Source organism: Mycteria americana, chromosome 10 (assembly GCF_035582795.1).
Source record: "Mycteria americana isolate JAX WOST 10 ecotype Jacksonville Zoo and Gardens chromosome 10, USCA_MyAme_1.0, whole genome shotgun sequence".
NCBI lineage: Eukaryota > Metazoa > Chordata > Aves > Ciconiiformes > Ciconiidae > Mycteria > Mycteria americana.
The window spans coordinates 24,322,415-24,342,671 of record NC_134374.1 but is presented as its reverse complement, the minus strand read 5'-3'; the positions used below and the strand labels follow the sequence as shown (position 1 = coordinate 24,342,671).

The 20,257-nt window shown below is 46.0% G+C and overlaps 1 protein-coding gene across 1 annotated transcript in view; it reads left to right on the top strand.

Moving 5' to 3' along the window:
* The first annotated feature begins 6,891 nt into the window (after nt 1-6,891).
* SH3BGRL (SH3 domain binding glutamate rich protein like) overlaps nt 6,892-20,257 on the top strand; it is a 38,325-nt gene continuing 24,959 nt past the window's right edge. The window contains exon 1 of the mRNA XM_075513577.1: nt 6,892-7,088. Coding sequence (XP_075369692.1) covers nt 7,044-7,088 — 45 coding nt within the window. The 5' untranslated portion in view covers nt 6,892-7,043. The remainder of the gene's footprint in view (nt 7,089-20,257) is intronic.

The following is a 20,257-nucleotide window of genomic DNA, read 5'->3' as shown; positions in this document are numbered from 1 at the left end:
TAGGACAGATGTTCAATCTGGCATTATAAACCAGAAAATACATTTCCTCACCTAACACAAGGGAGATTATTAACAGGTTTGGTGACTTCTCAACATAGAAATAAGTGGAAATGTCTACTACCCTTATAACATCGGATTAACTCCATCAGCCAACTCAACAGAGATGATGAAAACAAGGGAGGCGGCAAGGGCAGAAAACAAAACTGCAATGGGAAATGTCCAATGGCTCGATGTAGACCACGTAGGTGTTATGTCCAAGTGTGAATGGTTGGACGCTATTAATGACTTTTTATGGAGCAGTTGGTCAGAGAAGCCAAGAGAGGAGAAGCAACTCTTGATTTGGTTGAGAGCAGAGAACAGGACCTAACGAACCAGTCTTTGAATCAGTAACCATTACATACTTAAGAGTCACCACTCTGATCAGAGCAACAGAAGCCAAAGAAATCCCCTGTTGTTCTTAATTTTGGAAAGGGGAACTCTGTAACAGTGAGAAGGCTTCTTGAAAAAAGCTGAAAGGGGTAGCTAAAAGAATAAAAGGGGGTTATGCGGCGAGGAGCCTAGTGAAAGACATCACCTTGGAAGCTCTGACCAAATGCATATCACCTGTCAAAAAAGCGCGTAGGAGGATCAAGCGTGGCTAAAAAAATGGCTAAAAAATCAAACATGGCTGAAAGGTGGGACATGGGAGGCTATCAGAAACAAGAAGGCATCCTTCAAAAAGTTGGATGTGTTTTAATAAGGAAAACAGAGAAGATTATAAAAAAGCAAAATGTAAAAATGGCTGTGTAAAAAATGGAGTTTGACACACAACTAGCAAAAAGACTTAAAAAGCATAATAAGTCCTGTTTCAGTCTCGTCAGGAGCAGGAAGCCTGAAAGATATTTTCTAGAACGAATCAGCTATTGAGATATAAAAGGAATATGTAGAAAAGACAATATTGGAGCAGAAAACCCAAGTGAGTTTTTTGCATCTGTGTTTATTGTGGAGGAGGCTGGGGAAGTTCCCAGACAGGAACCCACAAGCTCGCCTGAGGATCTGTCTCGCGCTGAAGCATCGGTAAGGGTTAGAATAAATCGACAAAGCGAATAATAACAAACTAACCATTGCCAGATGGTCCTCACCACACCCGCGGAAGGGTGTACGCCTTCCTTTAAAACTGCTTCCACGCAAAGCCTTAGGAGATGGCTGATGCCACCGGGTTTTAAAATCTGTTCCTGGGGAGACTCGGCACCTGAGAGGGTTGTGACCAAGTAAGCACAGTGAAGTTTTACAAAGCCACGCTACAAGTCTTTCCAAAGGTCATTTGAAGATGCCCAGAACACAAGGAGAGAGAAGGGGGAGAGCAAGCCTGTGAGCGGACCCTTTGACCAAAACTGTCGTGGTCCTAGGAAACCCCAAGCCCTCTTCAACTGTGAATGTCCTGATTATCTCCAAGTATGTAAAAACTTCTCTTCAAACAATGGCATGGCAGGCATCGTGTACTGATTTGCAGCTCCACTTCCCCTTCTTTCAGCTTGTTCTGAGCTCATGGCAAGCAGGAACTGCAGGTTTCTCGCTGGACGGGCTCAGGGAAGGCAGGATTTAGCGTTCAGAGCACAAAAATGTGTTCTGTGCAGTCTGGGTCCTGAGTCAGCGGGAGCTGGGGACCAGGCAAGGGTGTTGCCAGACTTCTGGATTGTATCTTCTGCCTTTCAGGGCAGCAGCCCTCTGAGAATGCCCAGTTGAACAAACTGGCCTAAAACGGCATTAAAAGAGTGACTATTCTTGTTATTCTGGCTGAAATCCTGGTATTTGTAGTATTCCCTTCCATGTACTTCCCCCAGGTACTTCAGGGTAACTAAGTGCACTTCAGGAGCACGCGCAGGGCTTGGCAGAGCCAGGGCTGGCTGGTGGCTTGGGGCCAGTAGGATGGACAGCCGGTCCGGGGCACAAGAAGGAGCAATTAAACCCGAAGCAGGGAGTTGTGCATGGCCAGCCCCTTTCTGGACAGAAGTCAGCAGAGGGACGGGAAGGTGTCAGGGGCAGGGAACGGTGACAATCCCCACGCCGGCTGCTGTAGCTGAGTCCTGTCTGTAATCGTGTTGCAGCCTGGCCTTGCTGTGCAGGCAGCAGCAAGGAGCCGGAGCAGGATATGGCTGCTGATACCCAGCGCTGGCCGAGGAGGTGATCCTGGCAAGAGCGTAGCCTCTGCTGCCGTCTTACCTGACAGTGCAAACGTATTGCTGGAGCAGAAATGCAAAACCTCCAGCCCTTGGACTAGTTGGCACCTCTGGCTTCAGTTTAGTTGTTTGGGGTTTTTTTTTGTGCATAAGATGTACTCTGCCAAAAATATTTGAGAGGGCTGTCTGGCCTTTGCCTTGGATAAGGCTTGGCACACCTGCCCAGATCGGTTCTGGCAGGCAGTGGGGTGCAATAGGAACAAACCTGTAAAGCGAAACAGCCGATGCAGAGGACCCACACGACGTACGTTTCGCAGCTGCTGCAGCGCAGTGTGTGTGTACCTGGAGTCATCCTCCAGCTTGGTTTCATCCAAATGCCATCAAACGAGCCCGCTGCAAGGCTGCTCCACGACGCCAGCACGTCCCAGCACGGTACCCGCTACGGGGAGGCTCTCTGAGAGCGCGCTGCTGATCCCAACCAAAGCACAAATGCGGATGCACCCCAGGTCCCCACAGTGGAGTTACTTCAGGCAGCTTCAGCTCTATAAATGCTGAACTGTCAGAACAATATCATGTTATTACAGAAATTAAAATCACCCATTCCGCCTTTATTTGCAAGCTGAGAATCAAACTGAAGGTTAGTCTGCATCCCCTGCACGCAGGCCACTCCTCCGGCATGAGCCCTCCTCTTTCGCCCCAGCCAAAAGCCAGCCTCGACAACGGGGTCGGCAGACGCAGGGGGAACTGTTCGGCGCTGCTGTAAGCCGCCGTTCACCGCGGTCCCCCCCGCCAGCCCTTCTCCTCCGCCCCGGCCAGCCCGGCCTTCTCCTCCGCCCCGGCCCGGCCCCGCCGTGCGCCAGGAGGGGGCGCGCCCGGGCAGGCAGCGGCGGGGCCGGCCGGGGGCCGCGGCCGCGGCCTCTGGAGCCGGCGGGTGTTGTGCGGGGAGCCGAACCGCCGCCTCGGCTACACGGCCCTGCTTTCTCTACGGGGAAGGTGTGTTCGGCCTTGCCTTGATCCTCCGCCTTCCTTTAATATTCTCCGTGATGATGCCGAGGGGTGCGTTTGGTACGGTGAACGCCCCGCACAAACGAGCACCGGTGCAAGCGTGAAGCCCAGAGTAGGTGTTGGTTTATGTCGCGTTTTATGGCGTACAGGTACACACCTGTAGATCATGAGGGATTTTAGCAGAACTCCGCTAGTTCCATCGTAGAGGCAATTGAGAGACGAAAAGCAGTAACACCGAGCGCCATGTTCTGTGCGGCGCGGTTTACCTCCCCGTGCAACCAACTGCCGTGTGTCTTGCACGATTACATACGAAAACAAGGAAACACGGCCTTGCTCTGTTTCCAGATGAGAAGGAGGAGGAGAAGCAGATCTCCTGGACTTCCCCACCCTCTTCCAGGAGCGTGTTGGAGCAGGGGAGCGGCGTTTCCACCCAGCATAAATCAGCAGTGCGCTGGCACAGGCTGCAGCAGGACGTGGCTCTTGCAGAGCAGGGGTGAAGTCAGAGGGCGCGCTCTGAGTCACCGTTTGCCTCCTGGCTCCAATTGTTGGCAAGCTTGGTAGGCTGGGATTGGAAATGAAGGATAGATTTCTTATTTCCTATTGAGAGCGCTCAGCTGACATTTCCTACCAATCACACGTTCCCCCGTTTCGGGAGTTCAGACAGATCCAGATCATCTCCTCTAGCAATAGTACAAGCACAATCAGAGAACGAAACCTGGCACATTCTCACGTTACTTGCCAAATATTTGCAGTTGAATTCTGGATGTGTTTCTCTCCGTGGTTACGAAGAAGCCGTGGAGCATTTGGAGCACATGTGCTTCCTGACCTTTTGTACAAGAGGGATTTTGCAGTTGATTACTGTAATATCTTTCATTGTGAGATTCTACTACATTTCTTTTTTTAAAATAGCTTAATTTGCCAGTACTCAGTAGCCCCCGTCCTTGTCTGTGGTTTAAGAAGAAAGCGAGTAGATCTTTGCCATTACTGGCAACATTTTTACCTGAAATCCCTGGATGACTCTGGGGTGGGCAAACCATTGGGCTCCCCATCGGGGAGCACTTACACTCCTGCTGCCACTGAAATCAGTGCCAGTGCTGCCATTTACTCAATATTGCTGCTTCATAATATATAAAATAATAGAAACCAAAATTCAACTGTTTAATTTTCCTTCTAGCGAGAGACGGTAATAAAAGATGCAGCCTGACAAGATGGCCTTGTACAAACACACGCTACAGCAAGTGCACAAGGGAATCGAGGAGACAACAATCGTCGCTGAGTATTACATACGTGCGGCTTTGTTCGCCGCACAAGAACAGGAGATTTTCCTCTTAGAGGCATAATATCAATTTGTTCATTTTGTCTACCTTGAGAAGGATAATTAAACACTTCACAACTGTTTAATAGTGAAAACAAAAATAATACCGTGGATTTTACATGAGTAGCCTGGGAATAGAAAACATGGCGCTTTTCTGCCAATAAAGTAGAAAATTTACTATTATGAGTCAAGAAAACCTAGTCGTTTCAATAATACCCAATTCATGTATTGCTCTTAACTTAATAAATCTTCTTTCATGAAGATAAAATGCCTTCTAGAGTGCACTTTTGAGAGTAATGATTATACCAGTTTTTTTAGTAGGCAGAAAGACAAGGTGCAGCTCGCTCCAGAAGAATTTCAGCTCCGAGGAGCTGAAGTGCGTTAGGAGGAGAGGAGAGCTGGCCAGAGAGCAGGCGGCCCGCCAGCAGAACGACAAGTGAGCCCGGAGTTCAGATAAACCTATCGAACCCGTTCTCCACCTGCATTTTTTCATTCTTTCTGATAAGCTGTGGTTTCTAGCTCTAGTGTTCCTTGCCATGAATCAGATTACAGGCTGGCGCATAGCGTGGTGCTTCGGAGGAAATGGGAATTATCGGTGCATTTCTCAAGCAGCTGTGAAGGGGGCTGTACAAACACGTCTGAAGAAACGTTCCTTGAAGAATGTTAATCTCCTGGACTTAACTTGATTTGTTTTAAAGAGATTAAAAAGCACACCGTTTATTTTTATTAAATTTTGAAATTCCCTGAACCAGGGAAATTTTATTGTGTACCGTCATGCTAAATAAATTTTGGTTTATGGCTTTTCAAAACATACATAAAGTTCATGACAGTCTCAAAGATTCAGATAAGTATCGTAAGTAATATCAAAATTAGGCCTGTCATCCTCAAAATAGTTCTCTTCCCTCTTACTATTGGCAAATTAATAAAATGAATATAGGTGACTTAATTCAATAGACTTTTTAATTCAGCAGGCTTTTTTAAAAATCATGTCTGTGGTTTGGAAAAACACCTGAAACAGGAAGGCTTATTTTGTTTGGAAAAATCATTTCAGAAATACCAGCCCCCTCTTTGCCAACAGCAGAACAAACATCTTCCTTTCATCTTAGCTTGTAGGTGGTAAAATTTCAGCTTGCTATGTTTATCACTACATTTTCCATTTTCTGTGAAGTTACTATCAGAATGTGTAATAAAATATATATAAGGTAATTTGGAGTACCAGAGGCAAGTGGAAGACAGGTGCTGAATATAAATTTCCCTAAATAACATGTCACCGTGACTATAACAATTAAGAACTCTTCGAGGTCTCATCCAATGGTCCTAATTAATACAAATGATGAAATAGCATGCCGTGCAATTGCAGCGCATGATGGCTGGCAGCGTCCCTTCGGGCCTTCTGCGCAGCCCCGGTATCCTGCATTAACCAAGCAGAGCACGAAGTCCCCGGCCGTGGCACAGACAAGAGCAGGCGAGGGAAGGGAAGCAGAGGGGCCAGCTCAGGAGCGGGCAGACCCACAGCAGCAGCGCCGATACGTGTTTCTTTGATGCTGTATTTGCATGGAAGACACTTTACAACCGTTATGGGAAGGCGAAGAACTCGACTGGATGCCCAGTCTGTCTTTTGGCATGGGCCGACAGGTCACTTGGGCAGTAACTTTAACGCTGGAATAGATTTTAAAAGGAAATTCTTAGTTCTAAATGTCATTGCCCAGTAACATCTACTCATTCTTCTGTCACCCCTCCAAGTGACAGGCCGAGGTAATGGGAGCCCGTGGGTAGGAAGCCTCAGGCTGGCTCCAGCCTCGCTGGGGTAGTGAGGTGCCGCCTGGGGCTCTCACACCAAGGGCAAGGCAAGGAAGGGGCACCCCCTGCTCGAGCGAAGGAGATGGCGTGTGTCCAGCCGAGGGAAGCTGCTGAAGGGTTGGGAGCAGTAACGGCGGAGCCCAGGGATGGCTGGGTCCTTCCCGGCTCGGCGGCCGCTGCCATGGCGGTCCCCCGCGGCTCCCGCCCGCCCCGGGCCCCGCCGCCTGCCTCCCCGCAGGTATGGGGGGGCCGCCCCGCGGCTCCTCACCCCCCTCCCTGAGGCGGCGGCCCCGCCCGGGCCCCCGCGTCGCCTCAGCGGGCCTTCCCGCCGCCATGGCGCGGGCGCGCTCTCCCCCGCACGTCTCGCGTGGTTCGTCGAGAACTCGCCTCGCCCCTTTCTTTCTTTTTCTTTTTTTTTTTTTTTTTCTTTTTAAAAAACCATTTTTCCCTCTTCCGGGCCGGGTGGCGGTGACTGCTGGGCTGGCAGCCCAGTGAGCGCGGCGAGGCGGGGCGAGGCCTCCCGCCGCCTCCCTCCCTCCCTCCCTCCCGCCGCCGCCGCCGCCGCCTCCGCCTCCTCAGCTCCAGCTCCAGCTCCAGCTCCAGCTCCAGCTCCAGCTCCAGCTCCAGCCCCAGCCCCAGCCCCAGCCCCAGCTCCAGCCCCAGCCCCAGCCCCAGCCCCAGCCCCAGCCCCAGTCCGCGCCTCGCCGTGCCGCCCGCACACACCCACCCGCCCGGCTCCGCATCCCGCCGCCACATCTCCCAGCATGGTCATCAAGGTCTACATCGCCTCCTCCTCCGGCTCCACGGCGGTAAGGGGCACCCCGGGAAAGTTGTACCGGGCGGGAGGGCGGCGGCGCGGGGCTGGGGGCGCGGGGGGCCGGGCCGGGTGCGGGCTCCCATGGGCTCCCCTCGCCCGGGGAGCGGCGGTCTCCGGCCGGGCAGCGTGAGGGGAGGCTGGGGCAGCCGGGCTTCGCCCCGCTCTGCGGACCGAGAGGAGCATCCAGCGCTTGTAGGGAGATGCGTGTGCTGCAGCTGGCCGTCCAAAATAAAATGTCATTTCCTTCGTGATTTCGCAGCTTGTTCTGTGAGTTCTGTGTGCTGCTCCCACACCCGCGGCCAGGCTGGCTTTAGCAGGTCCGAGTGGGTGGCATGCTTTCGCACCCCTTGTCCTGCACTGGGAAGGCAAAGCCAACAATGTTTGGGTTTGTTTTTTTTCTTTTGTTGTTGTACTTGTAGTTTATTTCTAAATTGTGTCACCCATCCTGACAGTGTTCGGTTTGGATGAGTTTATTCTGCTTATATTGAATTATTAATGGTGGCAGGCATGTGTGGCTGCTGTCGGAGTAGCTGCAGTTTCTTGCTGTGTGGCAATACTGGGTTTCAATTCTTACGGCCCCAGTGTGTTGTAGGCAGAGCTCAGTCGACAAAGACTGTATTTTTCAAAAGGAAAACAAATAAACAAAAATATTGGGAGTTTGTGCCTAGGTTCAGATGTAGCTCAGAGCAGTAGTGTCCTCAAGATAGTCTGATTTCTGTTTGATCTGTGTGGAAGATGCTCCGAGTCTAAAATACAGGAGATTTTATTGCACTAAGTATGAATGTGCTGGAGAACTACAAAATGCCAGAGACTTAGAAAATGCCAGCTATTGCAGTTAATGATCAGTGACTTTTACTGCAAGTAGATAAAGAGACGAAGCTGTGGCTCTGTGATGACCTTTCACGTCACTGTTAGGCTGTGTACTTCAGGTGCAGGTTCCCAAACTTTCAGAGGACAGCGATGTACAGAAGATTAAAAAAACCCTCACTGAATTCTCCTTCTCCAGTTGAGTGCAGTCACTGATCTACGGTCTTCACATAAAATACCACGTTGGTAAGCTTTGCCGTTGATGGCCGTGATGCTGTAACCCCTCGTTTAGCTGTAATGACAGAGGCAGTGATGGAGTGCAGATGGCACGGGAGCGTGTGCCTTGGGTGTCCCTGCTGTCGCTCTCTTCCCGCGTCGTTTTTGTTAATCTTGATGTCAATGCTGACATCGATGTGCTGATGCTGATTGTGAAAAGCAGATGATTATCTGATGCTGATCTGGAGAGTGTCTTGAAATCCCACATAGTTCATTCATATGGGAGTCCAAAGAGATTTCTGCTGGGTTTATACAAAATGATCATCTGGAAGGAAAGAAGTGGTCATTAGCAAATTGAAAAAGTAATTCTTTCTTTCTAATACAGCTGTTAATAAGTTTCAAGTTGACTGATTCAGTTGCTATAGATTTTTATCAGTGACCTCTTAATGGCAGTTATTGATTTCTGCCTGTATGGTGATACTGAGCTCCAGGGGTACAACCACTGATGTCAATCCTGACTATGTTTTCCTGTTTTTAAACTAGGTTTTTAATTATTAGCTTAGTGGTTTCTGCGATGCTGTCTCGTCCTTGTGTGGATTGTACACGTTACAAGGCTCAATTCTGACTTACTGCTGCCTTTTAGACTCCTTTGTGCATCCTTGACTGTAGAATTTGAATATAGCGTTGGCGTAGTCTGTTTTTGTGGAATTTGAGCGTAACATGCACATAATTGCCAGTTTTATGACGTGTGTATATATATATATACACACTCATGCCTGTGTCTAAAGCTAGTGCAGCTCCAGTAATCTTGTGGTAATGAGCAGGACTCGCACATTTTTGGTTTACTGAGTACACCGAGGGTGTTTCTGTTGGCAGGGATCAGACGAGTACCTCACCGGGTGGCTGTTTTCTTTCTAGTATAAGAATTTTAATCAAAGTTTCAACCTGAAGTAAGACAGAGAGACACCTATCCGGAGGGAAATGTGCTCAATGGGAATGAGTCGTTTTTGTGGGTCTTAAGCCGTTGGTGAGACAGACTTCGCTTGGAGGACCAGAGGAGCCTTTCTGGGTGCTGAATTTGAAATAACCCACTCTGGGAATGGAAAATCCGCATCAGAGGAGGTTGCTACAGAGAGATGGAACAGAGTCAAAGCTGTTTCCAGCAAAGTAAGTGAACTGGCTAACATCAGCCCTAAAAGGGCTCTCACTCCTGCTAAGTCAGCTCTGTACTGTCAGTGACGTCCCGCACTGTGTTATTTTGGTTTTTAAAAGGCTAATTGTATCAAAATTGTAATTGTATCAAAAATAGCGTGGCCAGCAGGACTAGGGCAGTGATCGTGCCCCTGTACTCGGCACTGGTGAGGCCGCACCTCGAATACTGTGTTCAGTTTTGGGCCCCCCACTCCAAGAGAGACATTGAGGGGCTGGAGCGTGTCCAGAGAAGGGCAACGGAGCTGGGGGAGGGTCTGGAGCACAAGGCTGATGGGGAGCGGCTGAGGGACCTGGGGTTGTTCAGCCTGGAGAAAAGGAGGCTGAGGGGAGACCTCATCGCTCTCTACAACTGCCTGAAAGGAGGGTGTAGAGAGGTGGGGTCGGTCTCTTCTCCCAGGTAACAAGTGATGGGACGAGAGGAAATGGCCTCAAGTTGCGCCAGGGGAGGTTTAGACTGGATATTAGGAAATTTTTCTTCACTGAAAGGGTTATCAAGCATTGGAACAGGCTGCCCAGGGAAGTGGTGGAGTCCCCATCCCTGGAGGTATTTAAAGGACGTTTGGATGAGGTGCTTAGGGACATGGTGTAGTGGTGGTCTTGGCAGCGTTAGGTTTATGGTTGGACTCGATGATCTTAAAGGTCTTTTCCAACCTATACAATTCTGTGATTCTGTAATTTGCTTGCGTAGAAGCAAACCAGAAATAAGTATAAAATCTCCTCCTTCCTAGAAAACAACCGCCCTGTTTCTGTAAGTTGGTGAAGCTTTTGTGAGACTCTGGAAAGCATTGTCTCCCACTGAAGGGAAAAGGGGTTGAGATTGCTTCACACCTCACAGCCTGGGGCTGTAAGTCTTGGAGGGTGCCCACATTTTGTGGTCTTTTATTGGCAAAGTCATACTTCGTTATGCAGTATAATTTGCCACATCATAGTATATAAAATGTTTCCCCAAGGCACTGTTCTCCATAAGGTTTATATTCAGTAGTATGTATCTGTAAGGAGAAAATATGTATGAAGGAAAAAAACCGTATGAAGCTCATGTCCAAGCAGAGGCGTTTTACAAGTATGTTTCAAGGGATTTCTGGTGAAGTTCACTTAATTCTCGTGTACATGTGTTGTTCAGAGTCTGGGCATGGGCGTTACAGTGGAAAGTGTGACTGCCGAGCTGCTCCTTGACGGGTTTTGTAGCACAAGGAGTTAGTGCTCAGTGTTATCTTTGCTGTGCTTCATTGATTGCAAAGCCCTGTATTTGTACTCAGTCATGGGGTTTGCTTTGTGCTCTGTGTGGTAAAGGTAACGCTGACTTTGCTTTGGGGTGGTTCATTGCCATGGTTCTCATAAGCAGAGATAGCTGAATATACTGGAAGTTTATAATTAAGGACTTGGCCAAAATATGATGATTGCAGTCTTGGTCTGGCCTCCTATTTGAATTTCACCCCAGAAATCATAATGGAATAGCTACAGCACCAGTTTCTTGCTGTATTTGGAAGTCTTGCGTGGAAAGTTGCCCTTTCTCTTTAATCTTTCTCAGTGTGAATGTTGTACTGGTGAGTTGTGGGCTGGGGCAAGGACGCACAGGGGATTGTAATTATGAAGATGAGCTGTAGACACCGAATGTGGGAATATGCATGTGTAGCTTCTGTCCAGGAGTCTTTCTGCGTGACATACAGTTGAAGTGAACTCTGTTACTTAGTATGAGACAGTGTTGGAGGCTATGAACGTAAAATGACAGACGCAAATGCCGCATTCAGAAGCACCCAAGCGTTGACTCGAGCAGGGACTGTGCAGGCTGTGAGAGTGATTTGACTGTAGACTTCTATTCAAATCCTTCAAGAGACGAAAGGAGGAGAGGCCAAAGAGTAATTAGACTTTTGCTCCTGAAAGAAAAAGGATACAAGGAGGGAAGATGCTGAGTTGCACAAGTCCAGCTTGTGATTTTCTCCATTAGCATTTAGGCATTTTGTTGTTTTGGGGGTAAGAGATTGCCCCAGCTTTCCTGCAGCACCAGAAGCACTTGTGTGCGTCTTCCTGATGGCAGTTGGATTACCAGTTTTATTGATCTCATGTTGAAAGGAGCCAGCTGTTTAAATTCTTCTGTCTTATGAGCGTGCATTTGTTGCCAACAACTGCACCGGTCTTGACTATGGACTTTGTCCGGGAGAATTATGTTCGTTCATCTGATGTCCCCTTGCAAGCTCCAGGAGTATGGATGAAACTTGGAGGCTGTGGCTATGGAAGTGAAGTGCCAGTGCTAGAAATGGTGGGCTGAGCTCTCCCGCTGCTGCTGCCGGCGCTGCGGGCCGTGGAAACTGCTGCATTGAATCCCTGGTGTCCAGACTGGTCCTCGGAGCCAGGAACTTCGTGTCTGTGGTCTACAGCCCATGCTTCATCTCTCTGAGCTCTCCCCCCTCACTTGTTTTGATGGCTGCGTGGGTGGTTTTCCTTCCTCGCCTCCTACTGCGACTGCAGACACGGCAAAAATAAGAGATGATCTCCAGAACTGGTGTCAGAGTCCCATGTTACACATCAGACTCACTGCTGTTTAGGGATGGCTTTAGAGAGGAAAGGAAATTTTAGTTTATTTTTTCATTCACAAAGTTAGGGATGTGGGGGGTTTCATGTTTTTCTTGTATTGTTTTCTTGCTTGGGAAAGCATCTAGGTCTTCTCCCCACCCACCCACCAGGAAATGAAGAGGAAAGTGGCCTGTGGTCTGGAGAGCGAACATTTGCTCACAATTACACTTTTCTTTTCCTCCACATAACCCAGTAAGGCACAGGAGCACTTTCTGGTGCTGCTGGGGATATATAGCCAGAGGTAAGTGCTTTCTAGAGCATTACAGGTTGCAACTGAGAACAGCTTTGGAGAAGAGTGGCTGGAAACGAGCAGAGTTGTGTGTAACCATCAGCTCTTGTCCCTGTTCAATAACTCAGGGCTTTGGGAGGGCTGGTGAAGCTGCTTCATCCTTCTGAAGCAATCCCAGTGGAGTAATACATGGAGTGATGGAGATTGTATAAAAAAAAAAATAATAAAAAAATTATATTTCGCATTTAAATCCCTCTAGGGCCTTTTTCCTCTGCCTATCACAATAAATGCAAATATTGCCATCCTAAGATTGAGTAAAGTCTGCGTGCTTTCTGTTTCTGTGTTTTTGGCCGCTTTGAGGTTTCTGAGCGGCTGGCGCTTTGCTGTGTGACCACCCCAGCAGTGCAGGGCCGTAGCAGGAGGTGGCTCTGTGCTGAGCCTTGCTGAGGGCAAATGCAGCTACAGCAGGGTGGTTCTTTGTATCCAGCATTTTTATCGGTGTGTATAATAAGTGTGCTTTGTTCTGAAGTCGTGTTCAAGGTTGCGAATGTGTTGTCAAAGCCCGGATGCGTGTGGTCACATTTGTCATCCCGGAAGCCCCGAGCAGTGGCAGCAGACGTTCTGGAGCTGCTATAAACTTCCGTTGGTCCGAATGGCGTTGTGTATCAGTGCAGTTAACAGGAGAAGAAAATAATGATATGAATCTTTTATAAATAGCCTTGTAATACAGTGCAAGTTTGGGTAAAACCACGCATTATGGGGAAAATAAGCTGCATCTGGAGTTTTAAAAACAATCTCACAAGTGTATATATATTTTTGGGATACTTAGCTCATGCAGTTTGTATACTGTGGGTGAGAACTGACTTGTTAGTAGGCTTGGTATTGATTTTTAAACCCGTCTTTTGTGTAAACATAACATGCATGAAGTACTTTTTTGGATACCCAGTGTTAACCAGACTTAATCTCCCTCAATAAAATGGGATGAATTGTTCTGAATTAGAGCTCTCAGGGTGGAAGACAAAATATGTAACGTGAATCTAGCAAAGCAGTTAGCTAGGATGCGTTCCATCTGCCTCGTGGGCTGTTTTTTTTAAAGTCATTGTTCCAAACTCTAGATAAGTCAAATATTTTTCTTAAAATACTACATTCAAATTTTTAATAGAGCCAGAGATTAAATTGGCTGCAGTTGTTGCAATAGTTTTAATATATCAAAATAAAAACCATTCTACTGTGCTTAAATAAAAACAGTTTTCTGACAGCACGAGAAAGATGGGAAATTATACTCCACAGTTAAGGCTGGGAAAGGCTTTTTGCTGAGAATATCTGTAGATTGTATACGCAGGTGTGACTGTTTATTTTGAGATGGTACATCAGGATTATGTCTTTCTCATGCAGTGCTTGGGGAGAAAAGACTGACTTTGGGAAGAAGCTGAATGCCATCAGCGTGCACTGGCTTTGCTTGAACCCTGAACCTCAGCACTTTCAGATATGATCCATACAGTGTCATGTCAGCGCTAAGCACTGGTGCTTTTTTAATAGGTATTTGTAGAGTTGAGCAAGTAACTTTTCTTGTCCTGAGGTATTAAAATTACACTCAGAAAATTCCTGTAGAAGTCAGTGAATTGGCATGCGTGTAAAGAGCAGAGAATGCCAAAACCAAGAGTCTCTGCAAGGTTATTCCTATTCCTCCCAGAAGAGGAGGATTCGAGGAGAGATGAGACAAATGGAAGTAAACAAACATTGATAGATTTCATCTGTTCACGCTCAAAACAGAACTAAAATCTTCCCCTATAAGATAAAAAGAAGAGCTAAGGATGCGTCATCATCATAGCCAGAGAGAGATGAGCTCTGTCTTACGTAGCTGTTCTTCGTGCTCTCCAGCCCTTGAGCTGCTGCCCTGGAACCACTGATCGTAGTTCCTGGCTCAAATCAGTGATCTGGAAACCTGAACCAAATCCACAACTTATATCAATATTATGCTATTCAAGAATGTTTCTACTCAAACATGAAAATACAGTGTTAATGACATTTGTTTAAGCCCAGCCATATGCAGGGGAGACCTTCAGTTTATGATTAAATTGAAAGCACTTTCATTGGTCAGATATTTAATCAAGCCTGGAAGAGTTTTAATTGTAACCCTTATCTACTATTATTTGTCCCAGAAAAAAGCCTCTGTCCAGGAGCACGTCCTTGCCAGCACAGCACCTCCAGCTGACTGTTAAGGCCTGTTTTCTGAAATTCGGAGGCTAGTAAAGTGAGACAGAGGTTTAAGCCACCAGAAGAAAACGTGAAGGATTAACATCAAACTGTGGACTGACTGAAGTTAATGCTGTCTGGACACAGCTGAAGTAGTCTTTGCATCCTGACTTACAATTTCTTCCTGTTGGGCTTAGTTTCCCCTGTGAGAAGTGGATTTGGCAATTTGATTTCTTTAATTAAGTATCTGAAGTTTAGTTTTATTGGGGCTCTTTTTCCCTACGTGAATCCTGCCTTGCTTTAAATTATAAAGGCGCTTGAGCATAAAATTTTAACTATTACCTGTTGAGGGACCTATTGTTTGAATTGCAGAGGTTTAAAAAAGGATCTTGGGGAAATCCAGAAGCTACAAGCTGTCTTCCTGTGCTAGCCAAATTGATGTTATTCTTTGTTAGACTTTTTCCCAGCGGACACGTGGACAGAGACAGAATGGGGGGAAGAATCAATACACTGTCGGAGAAGAAAGCCATGCCTCACAGCTGAGTTACCTGGAGCAGCCACTGAGCATATGAATAAGGGTGATCCCTTAATGTTGAATCCCTGGCCTTCTAGAGAGTTTTGGACAAGCTTTGGCCAGGTTAAAAATCTCTTTTTTGTGAAGAAACTAAGCTGCTGTGGGATAAGAGGAAAGGATTTTTAATTTTTTTTTTTCTTTTTGGTTTATGTAATTGATTACACACCAGTTACATAAACCAGATAACAATCAAGACTTTGAAATATATAGGCAGCTTTTGCAATATGCTGAAGATAGAAGGAGATCCTACAGAGATTGGTGCTGTACCCTAAGCAATCTGGAGAAAGAGTGAGGTGGCAAGGCTGTTGGTGAAATGAGGTTGCACAGTGCGAGAGCAGCCTCCTGTACGTGTCCTGGGTGAGAAAGTGGGAAGAAACAATCATTGTCCTGTGCAAGAGTGAGGTTTAAACTAACCAATACTGTTTAGCAGAGAGGTCTTTGAGCCATACTAGGTAATTCCACAAAAATATCATATAAGTGGTCATAAAAAACAAACAAAATGTCAGGTGTTTTTAGGATGGGAGAGGACAAAGGAAAAAAACAAACAAACAATACCACTGTATAAATCTGTGGTGAGTCTGTACCTTTAATAGACTGGAATTGTTGTCTTTAAATGATATAAAAAAGTGAGAAAATATATTAAGTAGGGTGAGGTGATCACTGTAGGAAGAACAACCAAATAAGGTCGAATTCTGCAGTTGAGAAAGAAGGAAAGCTGAAAAAGTACAAAAAGTGGTAAAACCATGTCAGGCGTGGGAGAACAAATAGGAAATGATTATCCATAACTTCCTAACGCAACAACTGGGGGAGAGCAAGTGAGACTAGCAGGTGGCAGGTTCAGAATAAATGAAGTACTTTGTTTGACAACATGTAGTTTTATGGAGGAACTCACTGCCAGAGAACGTCGTGTATGGCAAAAATTGCATGGGCTCAGGAAGCAGGGAGACAAATTAAAGGGGAAAGTCTATTAAGGGCTATTAAACATAATTACTACACCTCTGACTCAAAACTGCGGATTATTGGAGTCTGGGAAAGTATAATGTGGTGTAGCCCTCTGTGCTCAATCTGTTGGCATGCTCTTCCCTGGGATCTGTGGCCAGTAGAGACAGGATATTGGGGTAGACAAGTGTTGGATCTAACCCAATAAAGCTGTTCTTAGATGAAATTGACTCTGCTCCCAAAATTATGTTAACAGTTTGCATTTAAAAATAGAAGAACGTGTTGTCCAGGAAAAATGTTTGATGGAAAAGAATAAAGAATATATGTGTGCATTTGGGATGTGTTGGTTTGTTTTTGATATGGTAGTTATTACAAACGCCTGCACTTGTAAAAGTATTAGAAGGCTCTGGACATTTAGGTGTAACTGGAAATTTCCTCTGAAATGTAAACAGATTTTCTATCTGTTTTAAATTCAGACATACCAATGCGACTGAAATCTTACCTCTCTCTGTTTTTTCAAACTCTGAGATGCTGCGAGAGACTGTAGATATGAGAGGAACTCAACTATATTTGTCCCCTGTATCTTAGAAACTGGGGCGGGGGGGGGGGGGGGGGGGAAGCAGAAGTTGATAACAATTCTCCTTTTGGTTTCCTTCTGAACAACTGCAGTTCAGGTCAGGAGCTGAGGACAAGGCTGTAAGAAAAGTTGTATGAAGCTATTTGTTATGGAGTAGATGCTGGCAGGCTCAAAACTTCTGTTGAGAGAAACACTGAAATCTCAAGGTTTGGACATTGAGTAAGACTTTGCATAGGGAAGACTTGTCATTAGATCTTCTATTTTACATATAATGAAATGCACCGTGGGATCCAGATCGGGATTGGGGTGTTAGTAACTGGGGGAGTCAGCATGAAGCAAGCTCTGCCAGGTGATATACAGCTTCTATGTCCAAGGTTTGAGTTGGACGTTGTGCTTGGGTATGACTGGGGAAGGGTTTCCATTAAGCAAAGCTGAAACGTCACTCTGTTTTCCTGGGCTCTTGGGTGGACAGGGAAACGTGAATGAGAGCTTGCAGGATGAACATGGCTGTTCTTCATGCGTCTCACCACCGGTCACAATCTCAGCATTTCTTACATACGGAACATCAGCATTTGGTGATACAGACAGTAGGTGATTCCAAAACCAACATGATTTTGCAGCATGAACAGCAGATGCTGACATACATCATGTTTAGACCTAGGTAATAAGGTAGGTGTATCAGAAACCCCTGCTGCCGTAGGCATAGGGCAAAATAAACTGGCAAAGCCCAATGTAGACAGAAAACAGGCAGCCTCTGGGGAAAATAACAATATTTTTCACATAAAACCACATTTTTATGGGAGTAGTAGTTTCCAGGCAGGTTTAAAAAGCACATCTGTATTCACCTCATGGGATGAACCTTTGGCTGTGCTAATGTCACTGGGAGTTTTGCCATAGACTACAGCAGGACAAGATTTTACTCCTTAGGAAATACTTAATGCTGCTTATCCCAGATCATTCCTGTGCACATGTTACAAACTCAGCCAGAGCAGCAGCTGCAGAGCAACTGGCAGAATGGGAGAGGAGCAGAATGAATGAACTAAAAATATATCCCAAAATGTCCTCACTGGACATGGATAGAAATGAAATTCAAGTGAAGCTGATTTATGGATAATACATGTAGGATTTTTTTTTCCCCCTAGGCAGGAAATACAATATATGTGAGTAGAAATAAAAAGATAAAAAGGGGCAGGTTTGCAAACTTAATTGTTAGTGACCTGATAATCCTGATTAAGAACTGGAAATTCCTTTCCACCCTGTAATGCAGATAAGCAAGTCTCATGGTTGTGGTGGCCAAGTCCATGAAACCTTTGTACTTGAGCAATCTCTCTCTAAATTTCTGTTTCCTTTCATCCCATTAAAATGTACCAGGAGGTAGCTGTGAGAGCCTCTGCTCCACCCGCAGAGGACTGAGGTTTGAGTTGTGCATGCTGTGAAAAGATCGAAGTAGGTCCATAAAGCTATCTCGGGGAATGTTCCTTCCAGGAATTTACACCTGTGTAAACTGAGGAGCAGCTGGACAGACAGCTATGTCTTCCATATAATGATTGGGGACCAAAATTAGCAGCTTGGAAGGCGTTAGGATAGCCATCACCTCACACTGCCAGCCATTGAGCATTAGGCTGAGACTGAAGAACATCAGGGGAATGAAGCTATTTTGGCTGCTTGCCCAGGCCTGGAGAACTCCATCCTACAGCAAATAAACAGCTGGGGGACTTAATATTTTAAAAACTAAAATGCAGTGTGTATTTGTCTTAGTTTCTGATCATGGTATGCAGATGCTAGCTTGCACGGAGGCAGAAGGAAGCTTGTGGTTTAAAAAAAAAAAGCAAGCAGATACCATGGTGACAAGAGCGATCTAGAAACTTAGAAAAGACAGTGGGGGGTTGCAGAGTGGCCTCCAGGTCGTGGCTCTGTTGGTGGCCCTGCCTGCCACGGAGGCATGGGCAGCGTCTAGATGAGTGCCCTTGGTCTGGGGTGGAAGGTGGCACTTCCCTTTGGGCTGCAGTTGTGCAGTGGGTGAGAATAGCTTGTTGATGGGAAGGACCTTACTGTATTGGAAAATGTTTTAAATTCCTGTAAAGAATGACTTCAGGATGTCTCCTGAGAAGTCCTCTTGAGAGCAAACCCCCAGGCGTTGGCCTTCCCGGCTACTGCAAGCAGAAGTTGGCCAACTCCTGTATTGCTTCAGCTACCGAAAGAATTAGAAATTGCAATGTGGCCAATTCTTGTGAGCTTTCTACTTATCTCCCTTCCTCCCCCCCTTAAAGACACAGCTTCTGAAGTTACAATATTTTGTCCAAGTCTGCACTAAAATAAAGAGGGGATCTGGGCCCCCCAGGATGATGTGCACTGGAAATGTTACCCAGGCAAATTAACTGGTCAGAAAGCTGGTGCTGATACAAAGTATTGTCTGCTAAACCTTTTGTCTCTGGGATGCTTTGGTGTGGCTGTATGGACCTGCTGTTCTATCCCAATATAGCCTGACTCTTTTTGGAAAGAGGAGAAAAACTTGTATTTAATCCATAGCTTTTCTCTTAATCCCCTCTTCCTTTGTGTTATGATATTTAGGTATTTTAGTTCAGGAAAAAAAGCTTTCTTATCTTGAAAAATTTGTTTCATTTACTTTTAGAATAGCAGTCATCAAAAAGACTCTTTTGCTAAATAATGTCTGTGTTATACGAGTTCTTCAACAATGGAAAGTAATACAGAACAGAAGCACCTGGATTTAGCGTAGGATCCCTGAGGTCGTATTATATTTCTTCTTAAAGTAGTTTTTTATTTAAAGATAATAAATGCCTGGCAGTATAAAGGCAGTGAAACAGCAATTAATGCTGTAAACTTTTAGTCTTGTCAGTTAATTTAGTCTCTCTGTGTGCTAAACCATACAGGAAATAAACCTTCTTTTTATTGCAAACCACAGGAGCCTTGTGCAATACTTGTCTGTGCGTTTAACTCCTTTCCTAACCAGAGTTCAGCTCTCGTCAGACAAACAAAACAAAACACGTTTTTTCCTCTGTATTCTCTTTGCCATGCAGGGCTCCTCATCTCCAGCATAAATCCACAGGTACTGAAAAATAATTACATGAGCAGCTGTTTGAATAAACACCCCAAACTGCAGCGCTCTGCTGTCTAGGGTGCGTGTTGATCTAAGGCTATCTTCTCAGGCTGCTTCCCCAGTAAATATTAGCCAAGTGCTATTGCAGACCGTGGAGACTGAAGTTTCAGGGTGGAACGAGGTGGGACCTGTGCTGTTTTGTTTTAACTGACCTAACACAACAGCCACCAGCTGTCATAGGGTGTAGTTGCTGCCAACATTGCATGGACTACTAAGACCTGTCCTGGAACCCTCTATGAAAATGAAGATAAAGGAGGAATAATTGCTCTGGCTTTCAGAGGGAGACTGGCTGAAAAAAACAGACTCAGAACCTGACAAAGGCAGTGAGGTCCAGACTTTCAGGACTAAAGCCCTTTTTAAAGCTTCTAGAGCAGGTAGTCATGTTTTCAGTGGCACCCTCAGTGCCTTTCCCCCTGTTTTTCTCAGCCACATTGAGAACTTTTGAATATCTAGGAATATGTCATGTTCCAGAGAGTTTTCTGCATCTCATGTGATACTGAGCCCGATTATCTTGTTGGAGATTAGTCTTCTGTGTGTTAAATTGCGTTATAGTCAGGGCGTAAAGCCTGTCTATGAGGCTGGGCTGCGGTGTTTTTGATACTGTTTGTAGAAACAGCCAGAAATGATCCCTAACCCAAATAACAAAGTAAATAAGCAGTGATTTGAAAAAATAATTATTCCTGCTGACTAACAACTTAGGAAAGGAAGCTCTGAGAGGCAAA